General features: G+C 45.1%; 1 protein-coding gene across 1 annotated transcript in view; it reads left to right on the forward strand.

The window, feature by feature from the left end:
* ADGRB1 (adhesion G protein-coupled receptor B1) overlaps positions 1–14,179 on the forward strand; it is a 272,638-nt gene extending 258,459 nt beyond the window's left edge. Inside the window, exons 27-30 of the mRNA XM_033155932.1 lie at positions 1,518–2,230; positions 4,131–4,166; positions 6,155–6,259; positions 12,995–14,179. Of these exons, the coding sequence (XP_033011823.1) occupies positions 1,518–2,230; positions 4,131–4,166; positions 6,155–6,259; positions 12,995–13,192 (1,052 nt within the window). The 3' untranslated portion in view covers positions 13,193–14,179. The remainder of the gene's footprint in view (positions 1–1,517; positions 2,231–4,130; positions 4,167–6,154; positions 6,260–12,994) is intronic.
* Positions 14,180–19,033: the final 4,854 nt, after the last annotated feature.

The raw sequence follows: 19,033 nt of genomic DNA on the forward strand, positions 1-19,033 counted from the left end.
ACTTACGAATGAAAAAAGTGCCCGCACGCCTACGAATTTTCCGACATCCGAAGGACATCCGTTGGCGGTTTTAGATGGGATTTACTCGACTTATGAATTTTAGATGCGGTTTACTCGACCTATGAATTTTTCCGAATTTTTCATTTCCAATGCATTCCTATGGGGAAATCGCTTTTTTCGACTTACGAATTTTTCGACCTACGAATGTGCATTCGGAACGGATTAAATTCATAAGTCGATGTACCACTGTACTTTATGTATACATTACTTGATTAAAAAATAAATAAATCAAAGCAGTTACAATAAGAATAAAACAATAAAATTATCAGTAAAAACAGTTAATAACAACAATCTTAAGCTTTCAGGAAAAAGTAAAATCAGCAATAAAATCAAAGGAGATTGAAACAGACACCAGCATTTTAGATATCTGGGTAGACATGTCTAAACAAAAATGAGTTTAGTAAGCTCCAAAAAGAAAACAGGGGAGGGGCCTGCCTGTTATCAATAGGCAGGGAGTTCCAATGTGTAGATGCTGCCACACCAAAAGTTTGAGTTCTTACAAACGTGGAATGAGCTTTATTTGACACCTGTAAGAGTGCCCTCAATCAGGCATAATTGGGGCAAACTGATCTCACAGGTAAACCGATCCCAAGTTTTTAAGGCCTTTCTATGCTCGTAGTAACAAATTGGCAACCGGGGCAAAGGCATCTGAGCAAAGGTGTCCTGTCTGCTCCTAGCTGTCAACCCTCCCCGCTGTTCCCCACTGATATAATAAGGGAATTTCCCACACACAAAAAGGGAAAGGTGGACAGCTATGTACAGTCTGTGTGGCTCCGAGGTCAAGGTCAATAAAACATTTTAAACCAATATAGGTAACTAAATTATATACCCTTACCAGCAGAAATACAATGTTTGCATCATGAATCAAGCACAGTGGATTAAACACAGGATCTCTAGAAGACATATAAATCAAATTGATTGATTGATTGATTGATTGACATGTATAACCCAGTCCGAGAAGCTTGTGGGTTAATTTTAAACATAACCAGGCAAATTAGAAGCAGGCCATTTATTTCTTCATCCGTTGCCTTCACATAATGAATGAATGGGAGACAAAAATGAATAACCTATCACTCAGTAGCTGTTGAAAGAAGAGCCACTAAGTCTAGAACAGGAATGAAACAAGAGCGAAGCTCTAATTCCCCTTTAAAATGTGTTGGGGGAGGTTATTGACTTGTGTTTTTCTTTCTATTTTGGTTATGTATTTTGTGTTTTTATATTGGGGATTCTATGTTGCAACTGCCCTGAGACCTGCGGGTGTAGGGTGGCATACTAATTTAATAAATAATGATGAGGATGCTAAAGTAAAAACCCCTTTAGGAGCCTCTGTTCTGGAGATGGGTGGGGACATCCCTGGGTGGTGTGATGATGATGGCGAGAGTCGTTTTTGTTGTGTAGCATGACACGTCCAATCCCATCGGTTACTGACGCTTTGCCTCTTTCCGCTGATCCGTTAGTGCTAAACAAAGACATCAGCACTTGCCGCACGATGACCATCACGGGGACTCTGAAACGCCCGTCCCTGCAGGATGAGGAGAAGCTTAAGCTGAACCACCAGAAGGGGTCGTCCAACTTCAACAGTCTTCCAGCCAACGTCTCCAAGATGCACCTCCAAGGCTCCCCACACTACCTGGGCGCCATCAATCTCAACGACTTCAGCAACCACACCCTCACTCTGAAGAAGGACAAGAGCCAGCCTCCCAAGTCCATCTACATCTGCGACGGGGACATCTTCAAGAAGCTGGACTCGGAGCTCTCCCGGGCGCAGGACCAAGCCATAGACACCAGCTACGTCGTCTTGCCCTCCAACACAGCCACCTTGAGGCCAAAGCCTCCGCCGCCTCCGCCGCCCCCCAAAGACGATACAAAATACAGCATCAACATTGACCAGATGCCCCAGACGAGGCTCATCCACCTCAGTATGGCCACTGACCCGGGTTTCGTTATCAAGAGCCCTCCAAGGGAGCCTGTGGTCATGGGCTGTGGGGAGGCTCAGGCCTCGCCAATCATCCAGCAGCAGCAGCAGCAGCACCAGCTGTCACCTCCGATGGTTAACAAATCTGGTGACTCACAGATGCCAAACAGCTTGTGTGACACAGGCGAGTCTGGCAACTCTGGCATGGTGTCCAAGAGTGAGACGGTTTCCACCCTTTCCATGAGCTCCCTGGAGGTATGTGGCTGGGTGATAGCTATGTGATACTGCACACATTTTGCACGGAGAACATCGCAGGTTCCTTTGGCATCTCCGGTTGGAAAGGACCTCGGGTCCCTTGGCTAAAGAAGACCAACCTGTCCACAAGACCTTGAAAAAGAACCAGCCGTATGATACAATGCAGGGCTAAATTGACTGGCCGGAGTAAGGTTGGGGGGAGATAACAGAGGTATATTGTCATTGAAAGCCTGCTCAGTATTGACCCAGAGTAGATTCCAATGTACAGGTGAAACTCGAAAAATTAGAATATCATGGAAAAGTCCATTTATGTAAGCAATTGTTTTCATTAGCTACTGGAGTTTAATATTTGAGATAGACTCATGACATGCAAAGTGAGATATGTCAAACCTTTGTTTGTTATAATTGTGATGATTATGGCGTACGGCTGACAAAAACCCCAAAGTTGAAATTGTTAATTTGGGGTTCTCATCAGCTGTACGCCATAATCATCACAATTATAACAAATGAAGGCTTGACATATCTCGCATTGCATGTCATGAGTCTATCTCATATATTAGTTTCACCTTTTAAGTTGAATTACTGAAAGAAATGAACCTTTCCATGGTAATTTTTTGAGTTTCACCTGTATAGTAAGCAGAATAAAAACTTACACACATTGCAGGGTTTCCCAAAAATAGACCAGAGGCATTTCATCCAGCAGAGCTTTACTGCTACTGAAGGCAAATGAGCATAATGGTCACAAATCCAATGCATTCAGGATTGGCACTGTCCATAAGAAATCCAGTTGCAGCAGACTTAACAATAACTTAGAATAAGTCTAAAACTTAACACAATATACAGAACACCACACAAGTTGGAAATGAGATAGAAAGAGAGAAAGTGAAACGCTGGCTCCTTCTGGCATATTATTATAGTCAGCATGACCTTGACAGAAGAGATAACAGGACCAGTTTAAACCAGCTGTACTCAGCTTCTCTGAATTAATAACCCAAACATCATGAAGTTTCTGCTAGTTCCTTTCACACAGAGAAGCTTCCAGAACCTTCTTGAACTAAGTAGAATAGGAAAGATCTCTACCCATCAGATCATTACTTTCTGCACTACGAAATGCAAACTGACATATATAAAACTACGGTAATCGTGGTGTGGGCAGAGAGAGGGGTGGTTTTCATAAAACGGGATAAAAGTTGCTCCAACTTTCTACGCAACTGAGTAGGATTACCTGTGCAAAAATATTTTTAAAGCATACAACCTGCCTGATATCAAAAGGCTGGGAGTTCCCAAGTGTAGTTCTGCCACATTGGTTTCTTTAAAATGTGAAATTCACATTATGTAGCCCCTGTAAGTGTGCCAGATCGAAGCGGTTGATATGGGGTAAGGTGATCTCGTCGGTAAAGTTGTCAAGGTCCCAAATTGTTAACTGATCCCAAATTATTAGTGATGGGATTGTGTCCTCCACTGCTCCTCTGAGCAGCAGGCTAGTGTGGCAGAGCACACATACAGCTCTGCATCTTCAGCACAGGAGAATGGCTAGGGGCTTTATCCAGCACCTGAGACCGTTGCCCCACTTTGTCAAATGGTAGGACCACCCCTGGACCAGGGAATGTGTCTCCTCAGTCCAGTGGGTCTGAGCCAGAGCTGTCAACCTTCCTATTTTTTGCATTGGGAAACGGCCATAGCTGTCAACTTTCCTTTTTTTGCAATGGGAAACTGCGCTGGAATAAGGGAATTTCCCGCAAAAAGGGGGAAATAGTTGACAGCTATGGACTGAGCATGCACACAGACAGTTAAGACGATTGTGGCCATTGTTGCAAATTGTGTACGCAAAAAAATGTCGTCAATTTCATTGGGGTGGTATCACCCTACTGCTAATCTGTCTTTCTCTTTCAATCCCCAGAGACGGAAATCCCGGTATGCAGAGCTAGATTTCGAGGTGAGTATTTCTCCATTTACATAATGGACGGGTCAGGATGAGAGTGAATCTTATCATCCCCGTTCCTCCATTGAATTTAGTTTCATGTATACCGAACTGACTGTCCTAACACCCAAAATGCCTGGAGTCATTGCCTGAGTCCCGAGAACCCATGAATCAGTTTGTGTCATATTCAGGGCTATTGTTTTTTCAGCTAGAACTCACTGGAACTCAGTTCTGGCCCCTCTCAGGTGGGCGCCATTGCCATTATAAGAGAATGATGGAGGCATTCGTAGTGACTTCCGGAACCTCTTTTTTTCTAGAAAAATAGCACTGCGTATTCCCCATAACAAGGGGTAATTTTCTCCACTGGAATGTACAGCGATGCAAATGTGTGCCCAATTTGATCCATGGGCAGTGCACAGAGAATTTCTGGTAGCCAGGGATCGAAGCAAATGTCCAGCAACTGTAGCCCAGAGTGTTGCATAGGATACCTCTCTGAGTAGGCGTAGCATAAACTGAAAGAATGAATGAAGTGGTTTGCTTTGGATGAAAAATTCTATATACCAGGCATGTCCAACACGTGGATCGCGATCTACTGGTAGATCCCCTGGTGATCCTGGTAGGTCGTGGGATCTTTATTGATCGCCCCCCCCCAAAGAAAGCTCAACAACTCTGGGCCCTCTCCCCTAAAAAAATAGCTCAAGAAGTCTGGGCAATCGTCCCCTCCCCAAAGGTAAACCACTTTGGGTCCTCCCCCCTATCAACAACTCAGGGCAATCCCCACGCTTGCTCCTCCTCCCTCCAATGTTAATGGGTAGATCACTCTCAGGTTTCTTTTATACTTAGAGTAGATCACAGTCTCTTGGAAGTTGGACATGCCTGCTGTACAAGCAGCAACCTCATTCTCCTTATGTAGCCCAAACTGGACCATCCATTCTCATGAGGGTGGTATTAAGAGGCTTGGGGAAACCCCAAGGTTTGCAAAAGTACAAAAAGGGGTGAACCCACCAAGTGGAAACCCCCTGCAAACAGACATCCTGCGTTCTGGGAGCAATGATCATTCTCAGTACTCATTGGGCCATTTGGGGGGTTTTCAGTCCTACATCTTTACTTGGCTAGGACTAAAGATGGGGGAGAAATCCAATCCAGTTCACGTTTAAAGGCAAACCTACCTAATTCGCGGTTTCCAAAAAAATTCACACGTCTCTGAATTTTGCAGTGGAGTTCCAGCATGTTCAGAAATGCACACACTAGGATCTAGTATACATCAAAGTGCACGCATTGGAGAAAAATAGCACACAGAAATGCATTGCACTGCTACAGGTGCCATATAATACTCATTCCACACTTGTAAGAAATCAATCTTTTACTATGGTAGAACACACACTTTGGAACTCCCTGCCTATTGACATCAGGCAAAATGCCTTTGCTGTTCTCTTTGTGGTGCTTGCTTAAAATGTTTTTTTTTGTTTGGCGACCCTATCCACAAATGTAGCAGGCTGGCATCTGTATAAATCCTTTTGCTTTCTGTTGAGTTTAGTTATCTTTTTTTATTTCTTTAAAAGCTCATTTAATTATACTATGAATATTTCAGATACCTCTTTTTAACCTTTTTATTTATCACCTTAACATGCTTTTTTAAAAAACAAAACAAAACAAAACAAAACTGTAAATGGTTTAGAAGTTTTATTAAAACCAAGCAGTTTGTAAGTGTAAATCAGTAAATTTATATTAGGGAAAACTGCACCCAAAAATTACCATATTAAGAGAGACTTGCACTAAAACACTGAAGAATTTTCATCATATATATATATATATATATATATATATATATATATATATATATATTGAAGTGATATGGAAATGTGGAGAATTGAGGACTAGAGCAATGAGAAACTGGGACAGATTCACCCATTCCTAATTAGGTTTAATTGATTTCACAATTCCTGCCTGAGGCTTTGATGTACCTGGGATATCCTGACCTGTTTCTCTCTCGTCCGTTGCAGAAAATCATGCACACGAGAAAACGTCACCAAGACATGTTCCAGGACTTGAACCGAAAGCTGCAGCATGCAGAGAAAGAGAAGGAGTCTCCAACAGCAGACAGCAAGGTGAGTTCTGGCCCATTTTCCTGAAAACTCCGTCCCTGGGGACCTAATTTATTCGGGGGCCTGCAAACAAAGTTTCTGGGAAATTCCAAAAACCATAATTTTGCACCTGTGGACAAAACCCCTCTGCCTTTTATTCTTCCCTACCCATGTGAGGATATTTGCAGTTTGAAAAATCTGTTTTCGATAAGTCTTTTTTCTCTCTCTCTCGTTTGACTGGAGAAAAGCTTAAATGACTTCAATTTTTCTCTGAATTCCTGCTCCCATGTCTTCTAGATATAGGGCTGCCATGCGTCTGGGTTTTCCTGGACATGTCCGGGAATCGCTGGCCAAAATGGTGTCCAGGAGGATTTCTGCCAAATGATGGATGATCCCCAGCCCATAAATTTCCCCCATAAACTGTTCAGCTGGAATTTCTTTCTGGAGAAACTTCAGCCTGCCCATATTCAAAAGCTCCATTCTGCTGTCCCAATGCTATTGACCTTGGATGACAGCATTGCTCCTAAATCTCAGGCTCCGCCCACCTGTCAGACCTCAAGGGGTGGTTGAGATAATGATCTGCCCTCAAGCAGAGTGACTGGCCTACAGCATTTCCTGTGCTTTAGTATATCAAAGGCTAAAGCACCCAGATCAAAGAGCAGCAGACCACACAGATGAAGGACTTAGCTCAAGAGTAACACTATCTCATGCTTTGTGCTACACCTGTGCAAAAAAGAAAAAAATCTCCATGACTGAGCTAAGCAGCAGGGGAGATGTGAGAGGTTCTGCATGAAGAATCACTTATTGCAGATACATCCTGAATGTTTATCCATGATCATCTTCCTTTAATCTGGATTAATTAAGGCAGGATGAATCAGAAGTCAATACCAGCTTTTAGTTCAACAAAAGCATTTCTTTTTCACCAGGCCTTTGGCTTTGAATAATCTACAGCATTTTTTTTTCATGGGCGGGATGTTTTAATGTAGGTTTGTTTGTTTTTAATTGTCTTAGGTTGTTTTCAAAGCTGGTTTTAATGCATGTATGTGTTTGCTTGCTTAAAATATTATAAGTCGCTTTGAGTTGCCGTGGCAAAAAAAGCGAGTAATAAATTTAATAAATAAAACAACTAGGGTATAATCAGGGGCGTCGTGAGCCGCTTGGCTGCTGGGAGCGGCAACCCAAGTGGCACCCCTGGGGGTCAGGCCGTCGCTCCGTGCGCATGACGCATGCGCACGGAGCGACACCTCCACCTGGGCCAGCAAGGAGGAGTGTCACGCTTGTGCCACCCCTCCTCGCTGGCCCGCCCCTCTCCATTCCCTGGCTCCGCTCAGGGAGCCCAACCAGCGGCAAAAAAAGACGCTGAAAGGTTGAAGCCCCCTTTCAGCGGCTTTCCCCCCCACTGGCTGGAGGCGCAAATCGCGGGAGGCAGGGCCCCGCCATGAGTGTCACCCTCCCCAGGCCACTACTCAGGGCGGCCCACCCCTGCCCCTCCCTTGCTACACCCCGGGGTATAATCTCAAGATTATAGAAATTAAGAAGAAATTAAGGAGAACCATAGTGGCAGTGACAGAACACCTCTTCTGTAGGCAGAATGGCCCTGGTTCAATTCCAGGCATACAAGCACAGAATCATAGAATTGTAGAGTTGGAAAGGACCCCAAGGGTCATCTAGTTCAACCCTTGCAATGCATGAATATCCAGGTACAGCTGCAGGTGTAGCATCTCCAGGTATAGCATCTCCAGGTGTAGCTGGGAGAGCCCGCTGTCTGAAATCCTGGAGAGCTGCTGCCAGTCAGAGTACACAATACTGAGCTTGATGGACCCAAAGGTCTGACTCAGTGTAAGGCAGCTTTCTGTGTTCCTTCATAATGCGACACTGCTAGCCAGGGTTTTATGGTTCCTTTTGCAGATCCCTCTCCCATTCTGCATGTTTCCTTTTCCCCATCAAGCACTATGTTTTTAAAGGGGGAATGCTCTTGAATGGTTATTTCACTGTTCTCCTGGGCACACGAGGCGCACCCCCTTGTTCCTTGGTGTGCGCCAATACAATTACGTTGATCAAAGAGGGGAAAACACCCTGTTCTCTCTTGTGCACTCAGGCTATAAAACGATGGAGTGTTTCTTCGGGCGGAAGTGATAAAACTAACGCTAGCGTAAGTCTTACTGCCTGCGTTTCCTTAATGAACCTCATAGAGACACCCTCCCCTCCAATCCTTGCCATGGCGCATGTCTTCAAAATGCATTTCTCCCTCTCAGTCACGGGCCAAGCACCCCTCGAATGCTCCTTTGACCCTTCCTCTCCCGACATCACACAGAAAAGAGGATTCATGCAACTCTCCCAATCCATTTCCCCCTGACATTGTTACAGCCTTGACTGCATCCCTCCCAAACCATCCCTACTTGGCAACCACCTTCTCTTGCCTTTGCCAACATCCAAAGATGTCCACTTTGCCCATGTCAGAGGCATGTTTTATGGTTACAAAGCTTTTCCGTCACCTGGGTTCCACGGCTACCCCAGCGACTGTCCTGACAGCAGGTTCGGGACAGACATCGCCATTGAGAAGAAGAAAAGCTCCCTTCTTCACACAATACATGGAGTCATAGAATTGCAAAGTTGGAAGGGACCCCAAGGGTCATCTAGTACAATCCCCAGCCATGCAGTAATCGTGGCCAATGTCTGGAATTCACAAACATAAGACAAGAGTTAGTGAGAGGTCTTCAAGTTTGATGTCTTCCAAAGAGGACTAGATAAATATTTGCAGAAGGATGGGGGGGGCAGTCTGTCAGTGACTATTAGCCATGAACTTTCATTTTATTAGAGATTTCCTAGGGCTGTTTTTCACCCTAGCTTTTCAGCTCAAAAGGCCCCCAGAGCAGCTGCTTTGCGACAAGAAAAAAAAAATGTAACACAGTTTCTTGACGCAAAAGGAAGGAGGGAGGAGGAGGGTAGAGGAGGGGAAGCGTTCCTGCTCAGAGGCAGTATTGCCACTGAATGCCAGCTTCTGGTGAGCAGCAGGAGGGTAGATCTCTTGAGGTGCAATTAATGTGGATTTCCATGGACCACCGTTTGAGATAGAGTGCTGGGCTAGAGAAGACTAGGCATTGCAGAAGGAAGATTTCACCGAAGAATTCGGAAGCACCCCTTTGAGGCTCACAATATCTCTCACACACTTCCTTAAGCACTTTGCAGAAGTTCATTAGATCAGCCTTTCCCCTCCTGACAACCAAGACTTGCGGAGATGAGCAAGCAGAGGAGCTGGAAGTTGCTTTGCTACCAATAAGCAGGCCACCCTGGTGCAGAACTCACCCAGTCAGTAGAACGTCTTGCTTCTGAAGTCACTGAGTGACGGGAGGGAGGTTCTCCTGCTCAGACTGGGTGATGCTTGAAGCCATCTCAGCTCAGCCTCCGACTATGCACTGTGGAGAGGAGGAAGGAATCTTTTGTTCACGTACCACCCAGTATTTGCTTTGAAGGTGATAAAAGGAATATTCTCCCCATCTCTTTTGGGGGGAGGGTGTGTGACTTTGATCCACGGCCTTGAGGAGGGACCGAATTCAGAACTGTTTCCAGTTCAGTGCAGCTGTCAATCTCCTGCTTTGAGCTGAAGGCTTTCATCGGCAAACTTGATGCCCAGAATTTATGCAGAGAAAGAGGTGTGCAAATGTGGCGTGCATTTATTTCCTCAAAACAATGGAGGTGCAGGAGGTTAAAATCCCTGGGGCTGTATTTTGTTTTTACTTTCTTTTTTAATATATATATATATATATATATATATATATATATATATATATATATATATATATATTTGAATGATTGATTTAATTCAAATATTTAACATGTACAACATGAGCAATACTGGGAAAATATCAGCGCGTTTTAAAGGTGTGCTTTTTTGTACCACTTTGCATTTAAGTAAGACCTGTTTCAATGTAGTATGACTAATACAATCCATAAATACATAAAGGCTATATAATAAAAACAGGCTACAGCCAAAAGCTCACCCAGTAAAAACAAATATTAAGTGATTGGAGGACAAAAGGATAGAAAAAGGAAGCGCAAAAAGATTTTTGTGCCATTCATCGCTTATTATAGAATCCTAGAGTTGGAAGAGGGACCCAGGTGGCGCTGTGGGTTAAACCACAGAGCCTAGGGCTTGCTGATCAGAAGGTCGGCAGTTTGAATCCCTGCCATGGGGTGAGCTCCCGTTGCTCGGTCCCAGCTCCTGCCCACCTAGCAGTTCGAAAGCACATCAAAGTGCAAGTAGATAAATAGGGACCGCTCCGGCGGGAAGGTAAACGGCGTTTCCGTGCGCTGCTCTGGTTTGCCAGAAGCGGCTTAGTCATGCTGGCCACATGACCCGGAAGCTGTCTGTGGACAAACGTCGGCTCCCTCGGCCTATAGAGCGAGATGAGCGCTGCAACCCCAGAGTCGGACACGACTGGACCTGATGGTCAGGGGTCCCTTTACCCTTTACCTAGAGTTGGAAGAGACCACAAGGGCCATCCAGTCCAACCCCCTGCCAAGCAGGAAACACCATCAAAGCATTCCTGACAGATGGCTGTCAAGCCTCCGCTTCAAGACCTCCAAAGAAGGAGACTCCACCACACTCCTTGGCAGCAAATTCCACCGTCAAACAGCTCTTACTGTCAGGTAGTTCTTCCTAATGTTTAGGAGGTTTATTCCCCCACCCCACCCGTGAGGTTTCATGAGTTTCCTTCAATTTCTGCTCGGCCATCGCACATGTGCACCTTACTTCCATTCCCCCAGTGCTGTGACTGCCTGAATTGAATTCTGCACTTCTTCTCTCTCTCCAGTAACCCCTAATCTTTCCCATGGCAGATATTTCGCATGAAAAATCCCTTTGTGAATTGTAATAACGCTCTTGGTGAGGTTTCTATAGCCTGCTTTATTTAAGAGAATGATGCACCAGTTCTGAACATTTTAAAAGCAAAATATACCCCTTGGGTTTCGAACATGCTATTGTTGGGTAGCGTTATGGAAAGATCCTATTGTGCTTACATCTATATAATTCACAGAATACCACCAGGTTTGTCTGGTGCCACTGAGCAAGGAGAAGTTTATTTGGTTTTTAAGAACGCTTCCTGTCAAATCACATTGAGCCTTGGCCTTCCGCAAGGTGGCAGATAATTATAGCCGTGATCCCTTCCAGTTGATCCAGAATGATGAGATTTCCGATGGCATCAGGAACACGAATTGTCTGCCATTTTGTGGGGTGGGCAGGGCTTGCGTACATTGTTAGGGGATCCCCATTTCCTACTCCTTCTACAAACCATTGCAGCCAGTTCATTAGCGTAACAAGGGGAAGGATGGTGAAATTAAGGGCCAAACTAGATGTGATTCCAACTGAGCCATGATTGGAGCTCATATATATGCAAATAGCAGATGAAATGGTAGAGCAGGAGTAGGGAACATTTTTCAGGCTGAGAGTTACATTCCCTTGTGGGTTGTGGAAGATTTTCTGGGAGCTACATACAAGTGATTGGCGGAGACAAAGGGAAACTGTATTGCGCAATGGATGTGACTTTTACCTCCATACCTGTCAGGCTTCAGGGACTCAGCTTCCTCCCTGCCCCCCTTTGGCAGTAGATAAAGAGAACAAAGTGAAAGGAGTTTCTTACCAGTTAGAGATTTTAATGATCACGGCGAGAGAACAAAAGAACCATTCCTAGGAAAGAAGGTGCTCCCAATTTTAAGATTCCACCCACTTCCTCCCTTGTCACCCATGTCACTACCACATCTTGCAACCTGGTCTCGCAACCACCGAGCTTTCTGAGCTGCCACCTTATCTGCTGTCCTTGACCTTGGGCTGATCGGATGGACACTTTCCAGAGAGAGTGAGTCTGTTAACTCTCTCTCTCTCTCTCTCTCTCTCTCTCTCTCTCTCTCTCTCTCTCTCTCTCTCTCTCCCTCTCTCCCAGTTCTTCTTCTTCTAGCTGTTCCCCATCCAGTATTTCCCAGCTTCTGCCTTCTGAACTATGTCCCTCTGCAAACCACTGTTCCAAATCTTTACTGTCCCACTGCTCCTGGGAAGATTCAGGATCCTGCTCAGGAGCAGGGGGAGGGGGCGGCTCCCACCATTCCTCCTCAGTGCAACCCTCCTCAGCACAATCCCTCACAATACCGCAAGGTGCATTCTAGGTACCCAGAAGTTTCTTCAAAGCTCTCCCACCCACATCTCTTCATCCATCCAGACAAGAAGCATTATCACAGACCAGAGTACCCGAGGGGAGTCCAGAGCAGGGCTGATGAGGGGGTGTGGTCTGGGGAGAGTTTCGGGGACTAAACAGGGAGGCGTAGAGGACCAGATTCAAGCACCAGGCTGAAGGGTCTCCATCCCTGTGGTAGGGTATTCATGGCCAGGGCCCAGTGCCAGGGAAGAAGGACATGGACATGGCTTTTTGGTGTGTGTGTGTGGGGGGGGGGGGTGAATGCATGCACTGAAGTTGGCACTACAAATGCATATTCTTTAGGGGAAAGGGGGAAATACCTTTTTAAATATATTGACTGTCACCTGAGGCTTTTGCAAATACTTGCATTCAAGTAATTAATTTTAAAGCCATCCACCTCCCAATTAATCCAGTGCCATTTTAATCAGTCGAAGGCCTTTTTTTCTTTAAAAAAAAAAATCAATTCAGCCAAAAGAATTGACAAAGCCTTTTGGCCTTCCTCTCAACTTAATTTCTTGGAAATCTGATCTCTTCTTTTTTTCTGTTTTGTCCCCCCCCCCTTTTGTTGCAGCAAGAAAAACAGCAGACACCAAACAAGAGACCCTGGGAAGGGATCCGGAAGGTCCACTCCCCGCCGGCGTGGGTTAAAAAGGACATGGAGATGGTGTCACAGTCTCCCTTGGAACTCAAAACTGTTGAGTGGGAAAAGGCGGGCGCCACAATCCCCCTGGTGGGACAGGACATTATTGACCTCCAGACGGAGGTCTGAGGAGGAAAAAAAAACAAGAAGAAAGACTCTCTTTGGGTGTCCTTTCCCCCCCACCCTGGGAAAACAAAACACAAAATACAAACAGATAAAGATTTTTTAAAATAATAATAAAAAAGAGAACCAATCAAATGGAATTGAAATGGAGCAAGAGAGCAATGTCTGTTGGTTTCTTTTCGAAACCTTTCATTTAAAAAGGAAAGATAATATGGAGTAACCTTTGTATTGTTCTCGGGAGACAGAGTTGGGTGGGGAAAACTATTACTTTGTAGAACATAGTAGCAGTAGGTACGGAACGCAATACGGTCTTTCCCAGGTAAGGAAGATGGCCGGGGGGGTGGGTGGGGGAAGAGAGCAGGCCACGGCGAAGGGAAGGGAATGATGAAATAATAAGGGGAAAGGGAGGATTAGAGGTTGTTGTTTTCTTTTTTAAAAATGACATCGGCCTCAGCGGCAAAAGATTAACGGAGGATCTTTACCAAGAGGATGCCGCTAGCCATGCTGCCACAACAATGGATGTCTGGAATGGAAACTCAGGAGGAGCTTGACTGAGCATGGGGTACCCACAGTTCCACTGGACACATCCTGTGACCCATTGTCTCTTCTAGAGATGGAGGGAGAGGAACCTGCCCATCTCCCTACTGTCTCCTCTCCACCACCAGAACAGCAACAGGAACCGAGATCCCCCTCAACCGGGAAGAGGCCTCCTCATCAGAAAGTTGGGATTTCTCCAGCAGTCCTCTGGGAGATAGCTCAGAGGATGCCTAATTGGGGCAGGGAAGTTGGATGGAAGAGGGAGGAAGGTGGTGGCGGCAGACATCTCCTTCCATAGTGGATTTTCTGAACTCTCCATAATTTTTATTTTAAAAGAGTGTGATGTATGGACAAGGAAGAGAGCTCCACTTAAGACAATTGAGATCCACTCAACTGGTTTCCAGATAAAAAAAAGAGTGAAAAGAACCTTGAGTGGGAAGGGGAGTTTTTTTGAAAAAACAAGCAAACAAACAATGAACAAACAAGAATGTAGGTCATATGTTGACTGCTAGTAGACCCTAGGCAATCTCATTGTGGGCCTTTGTACAAAGGTTCATGTGTGGCCTCATTTTCCCCCCTCTTTGCTTTCGAAAGACTGAACAACATCTTCCCCCCTGTCTGCTTCCTCAAGTGGACGATCCCCGGTTAAGAGACATGGAAAAGTTGAGAACATATGGAGAACATTGCCTTAGGGACTTTGAAACAAACTGGAAAAAAAATGAGTAAAATCCACTTGGGAAAAAAAATCTATTTTTTTTCTTCTTTTTCTTTTCTTCAATAAAAAGAGAACTTGAAACCCAAGGACTTCCATTTCTTTGGCATGCGTCGTTCCGGTCATTTTTCCATGCTTCTGTCCCATGCAAATGGGGCGGGGATGTCAAGCTGTTCTTCCGGCTTTGTCCTGTGAGGAAAAAGTATGGAAGCATCTTAACATGCAGGTCTTCCTCATCTTCAGGGTTTGGATTGTCATACTGTGTCGAGGAAATGGCCTGATGCTTCTGGCTTCTTCCTCTTGACACCAAAAATAAATAAATAAATAAGATCCGCCCCCCCCCCTCAGACTTTGAATTCAGAACCACCATGTTTTAAAACACGTTTCGCTCTGTGTTTCCGTAAGAACTCAAACAGAAATCGATGCCGCCACTTTCCCCCTGCCAAGATAGCTGGAAATTGTTCTGCAAGAAGGCAAGAGGAGTGTAAGAATTGATCAGGCAGTTTTGATCTTTTCTGAGGGAAAACGAACACGTGGAATTGCTTCTTCTCTTATTTTCTGTTGGTGAAATAACAAATCGCCAAGCTTTCCTCAGACATAATCCTGCCATTTGTTTTAACCGTAAAACGATCAGCAATATTTCAATGAAGAAAAATAGAACAGGGTTTTTTAATAGAAAAAAAATCACCAATTTTTAGGGTGGTTGGGGGGGACGGGACAAAGGTGCAGGATCTTTCCCAAACCCACAGACACAGTAAAAGACTCCAGATAACCACTCCTTGTCTATTTTGTCATAGCAATCTTCGTATTATTGTCCCAAAACTTTTGTTTGAACATTTTTCATTTGGGGCAGGGGGGGGGGGCTAATATGCTTTTTTGTTATAATTTTTTTTTTGCCTGCAAACCTGTAATTATCTTTTGTTGTTGGGGACTGATGTTGGGTTGGGTTGTGGGGGAGATCCAAACTGAATTTGGGGGAAATGGGTTTATGGGTTGAATGGATCGAGATAGGGAATCCTTTCCATCAGGGATAGATTGTATGTACTGGGCATGATCCAGCAATGTCCGGTGGGTCTCATAGCTGCACACACTGATGTCCCTGCTGAGAAAGTCTGTTCCATTTTCTTCAGTGGAGAGTGCATTGTAAAACTGGAGTTGCATCCTCCATTGCAGTGAATGGGGCAGACTGCAAACACATCGAAGACTGGAGCATACAGGTTGCTCTTGACTTGAAACGTATTTGGACTCCGTAAGGCTCAGCGAAACTGGACATCAGCCACTGGGAACATGTGTCAGGCAAGCCACACCAAAGAGAATCGGAAATGTGTAAGAGCCCTAGGTGTGCTCTTATGCAGTTCCCATTCAAGTGTATATTATTTTCAAGGTCTTTCCAGCCCTTAAGAAGGAAAGTCCCTGTGAAAAGGATTGGAGGAAGGGGGAATTCGCACCGATCAAATTATTGTGTCTATTTGTTCTCATAAGGAGGGGAAATCTTACCAAAAAATATACTGGAAGTTTCTAGGAATGGACTTCAAGTCTAACACAAGGCACATTGAAACATCTATGGAAGTCAAAGGCTCATCTAATTCATACCTAGCCCTACCATTCTCATGTGTTGGGTCTTGAGAAGCTTGTGTTGTCCTCTTATTCATTGGGAAGGGCTGTAGCTCAGTGGTAGGTGTTCTGCTGTGCATGCAGAAGGTTCCAGGTTCAATCTTCAGCATCTCCAGTTAGGGCTGGGGGGAAATCCTTCCTGAAACCCCAGAGAGCCACTGCTGGTGCTGCTCAGTGTAGACAATACTGATGGACCAATGGTTTGATGGCAGGTCCCAAAAGTCCTCCATTTCCATTATAAATGGTAGTGTATGGTTCCCCCACAGCTTCTTGTGAAAACATACTTTCTGGTTCCACAGGGAACCTGTGGCCCTCCCGATGTGCAACTCTCATCATCCCTGACCATTGGCTATGCTGGTGGGGGCTGTAGTCCAACCGCATCTGGAGGGCCACAGGTTCCACATCCTTGGTCCATGCTTTTAGACCAGGAACATGGGAAGAACCTACAGAGAGAGGGGGTGGGAAGACTTCATCTGAACAAATTCCATTGGAAGGTGGTAGACTGTCTTTCATTGGAGGTTTTTAAGCAGAGGTTGGATGGCCAACGGTCATGGATGCTTCAGTCAGGGATGGACTTTTAAAATTTCAGTGGGGACCAAACCCCACCTCTCACCTTCCATTCTGCTCAATTCATTACATCATAGTTGTGACCCCCTGCATCTCTCCTTCAGCTCAGAGCTCAGTGCAGAGAAACTGGTCATGCTACCCTAAAACTGCCTCTAGTTTTGTTGGGCTAAATGACCCTAAGGTCCCTTCCAAGTTCCAACTCTACAATGCTATGATTCTATGAAATACTTGGAAAGACGTGCCCATGAGCAGCCGAAATATCTCAGGTCAATGGGTGCAGCTCCCTGCAAAGCATTTGTGCCCTGGATATTAGTGACACTGCATGAGAGCTGCAAATCCCTGGTCCACTTTTCTGAGACAATCACTAGAATCAGCGGCAGCACATTGGTAGGTTGTTGTGCGGTTGGGGTAAAGGTTTGCATAGCAGCATGGCAAAGTTAGGGACGCGGGTGGTGCTGCGGTCTAAACCACAGAGCCTAGGGCTTGCCGATCAGAAGGTCGGCGGTTCGAATCCCCATGACGGAGTGAGCTCCCGTTTCTCGGTTCCTGCTCCTGCCAACCTAGCAGTTGGAAAGCACGTCAAAGTGCAAGTAGATAAATAGGTACTGCTCCGGCAGGAAGGTAAATGGCATTTCTGTGTGCTGCTCTGGTTCACCAGAAGCGGCTTAGTCATGCTGGCCACATGACCCGGAAGCTGTACGCCGGCTCCCTCGGCCAGTAAAGCAAGATGAGCACTGCAACCCCAGAGTCGTCTGCAACTGGACCTAACGGTCAGAGGTCCCTTTACCTATTATAATTAATGCAGCTAGGTAAACCATGCTAATTAATAGCAATGGGTCCAATCTGAGTCAAACCGGCAATGGATGAGTGCCGCAACCCCAGAGTTGTCTGCAACTGGATCTAACGGCCAGGGGTCCCTTTACCTTTACCTTTTATGGCAAAGTTAACCGGGTGCCAGTCATGGACCATGGAGACTTAGTCCCAAATTCTCACCCAGCCGCAGAACTCACTCAAGATTTTCATTACTGCAGTCACACCTGCCTCACTGAGTTGTTCTGAAGATACCATGTGGAACCTTCACCTTCCATGTATGTTGCCCTGAACTCCTTGGTGAAAAGGCAGGGTAGGAACATAAATGAAAAGTGATTAGAGCTCACCCTTAAATTCCAGAGAGACTTGTTTGCACATGGGAAGGCAGAGAAGGGGTTATTGCTGCCTGTGTGGGATTCATTAAGCTCCTTACACATGCATATGCTAGGTAGATATTTTTTTTAATAAAAAAAATCTCATGCTGGTCTTTACCAAGGTAATCAGAGTATTAAATCCACTGCAATCAAGAGACTCAGCATGAATTCAGTGCAAGTCTGTAAATGTGTAGGTTCCAGACTGAGCTACATGGGACTCACCAAGGAATGGTCTTCCCTATGGTCCTAATATGGTTGCTTATGACTTGGGTTGCACATAGCTTGGATTTCAATGGCCACTAGTCATGTTGGCCATGTTCCACTTCCACTGTTAGAGGAACTTGTGAAGTCCTAGATGCTTCCTTCCACCACCCACATCTGCATGCCAGTTCTACTGTGAGGATGTCATGGGTAGTTTTCCTGTAGAGGACAGGACACATGGGTTCTGTATGGGTCCTTGCACAACACTCACAAAAAGAACTGAGACTGGGGCTGCAACCCTATACTCTCTCACCTGGGAGTAAGTCCCACTGAACTCTACTGAGTTGACATGTACAGGATTGCACCATGGTTCTCGTGGTCATTTATTTGTGCACTAAACTGCACAAATAACCAGTTGACTTTTCTGGACAGTTTCGGCATGAAGATGTCATCTTTGGAATGCATCAACCTAAACTGAGGATGTAAATGGCAAGAGCAGCTCATTATATCGCAGAACATGAATTATGGGGAGTATAAGAGATTAAGAGAACAGTTTATGAGAAATGAGTGGGGCTAGACCATAAGGTGGACTGAGCTTTACAGAAACAAACCATCCAATTCTTTTTACAGGTAGGTAGCCGTGTTGGTCTGCCATAGTCAAAACAAAATAATATATATATATATAATTCCTTCCAGTAGCACCTTAGAAACCAACTAAGTTTGTTCTTGGTATGAGCTAACAAGATTGTGAAGGAGCTACCCCCACACATCCAAGAAGTGTGTGTGGTATCTGAAGAAGTGTGCATGCACACGAAAGCTCATACCAAGAACAAACTTAGTTGGTCTCTAAGGTGCTACTGGAAGGAATTTTTGATTTTATATTTTGTTTTGACTATGGCAGACCAACCCGGCTACCCACCTGTAACACCCAAAAACAGATCCTCACTGTATCTGAAGAAGTGTGCATGCACACGAAAGCTCATACCAAGAACAAACTTAGTTGGTCTCTAAGGTGCTACTGGAAGGAATTTT

Source organism: Lacerta agilis, chromosome 7, assembly GCF_009819535.1.
Source record: "Lacerta agilis isolate rLacAgi1 chromosome 7, rLacAgi1.pri, whole genome shotgun sequence".
NCBI lineage: Eukaryota > Metazoa > Chordata > Lepidosauria > Squamata > Lacertidae > Lacerta > Lacerta agilis.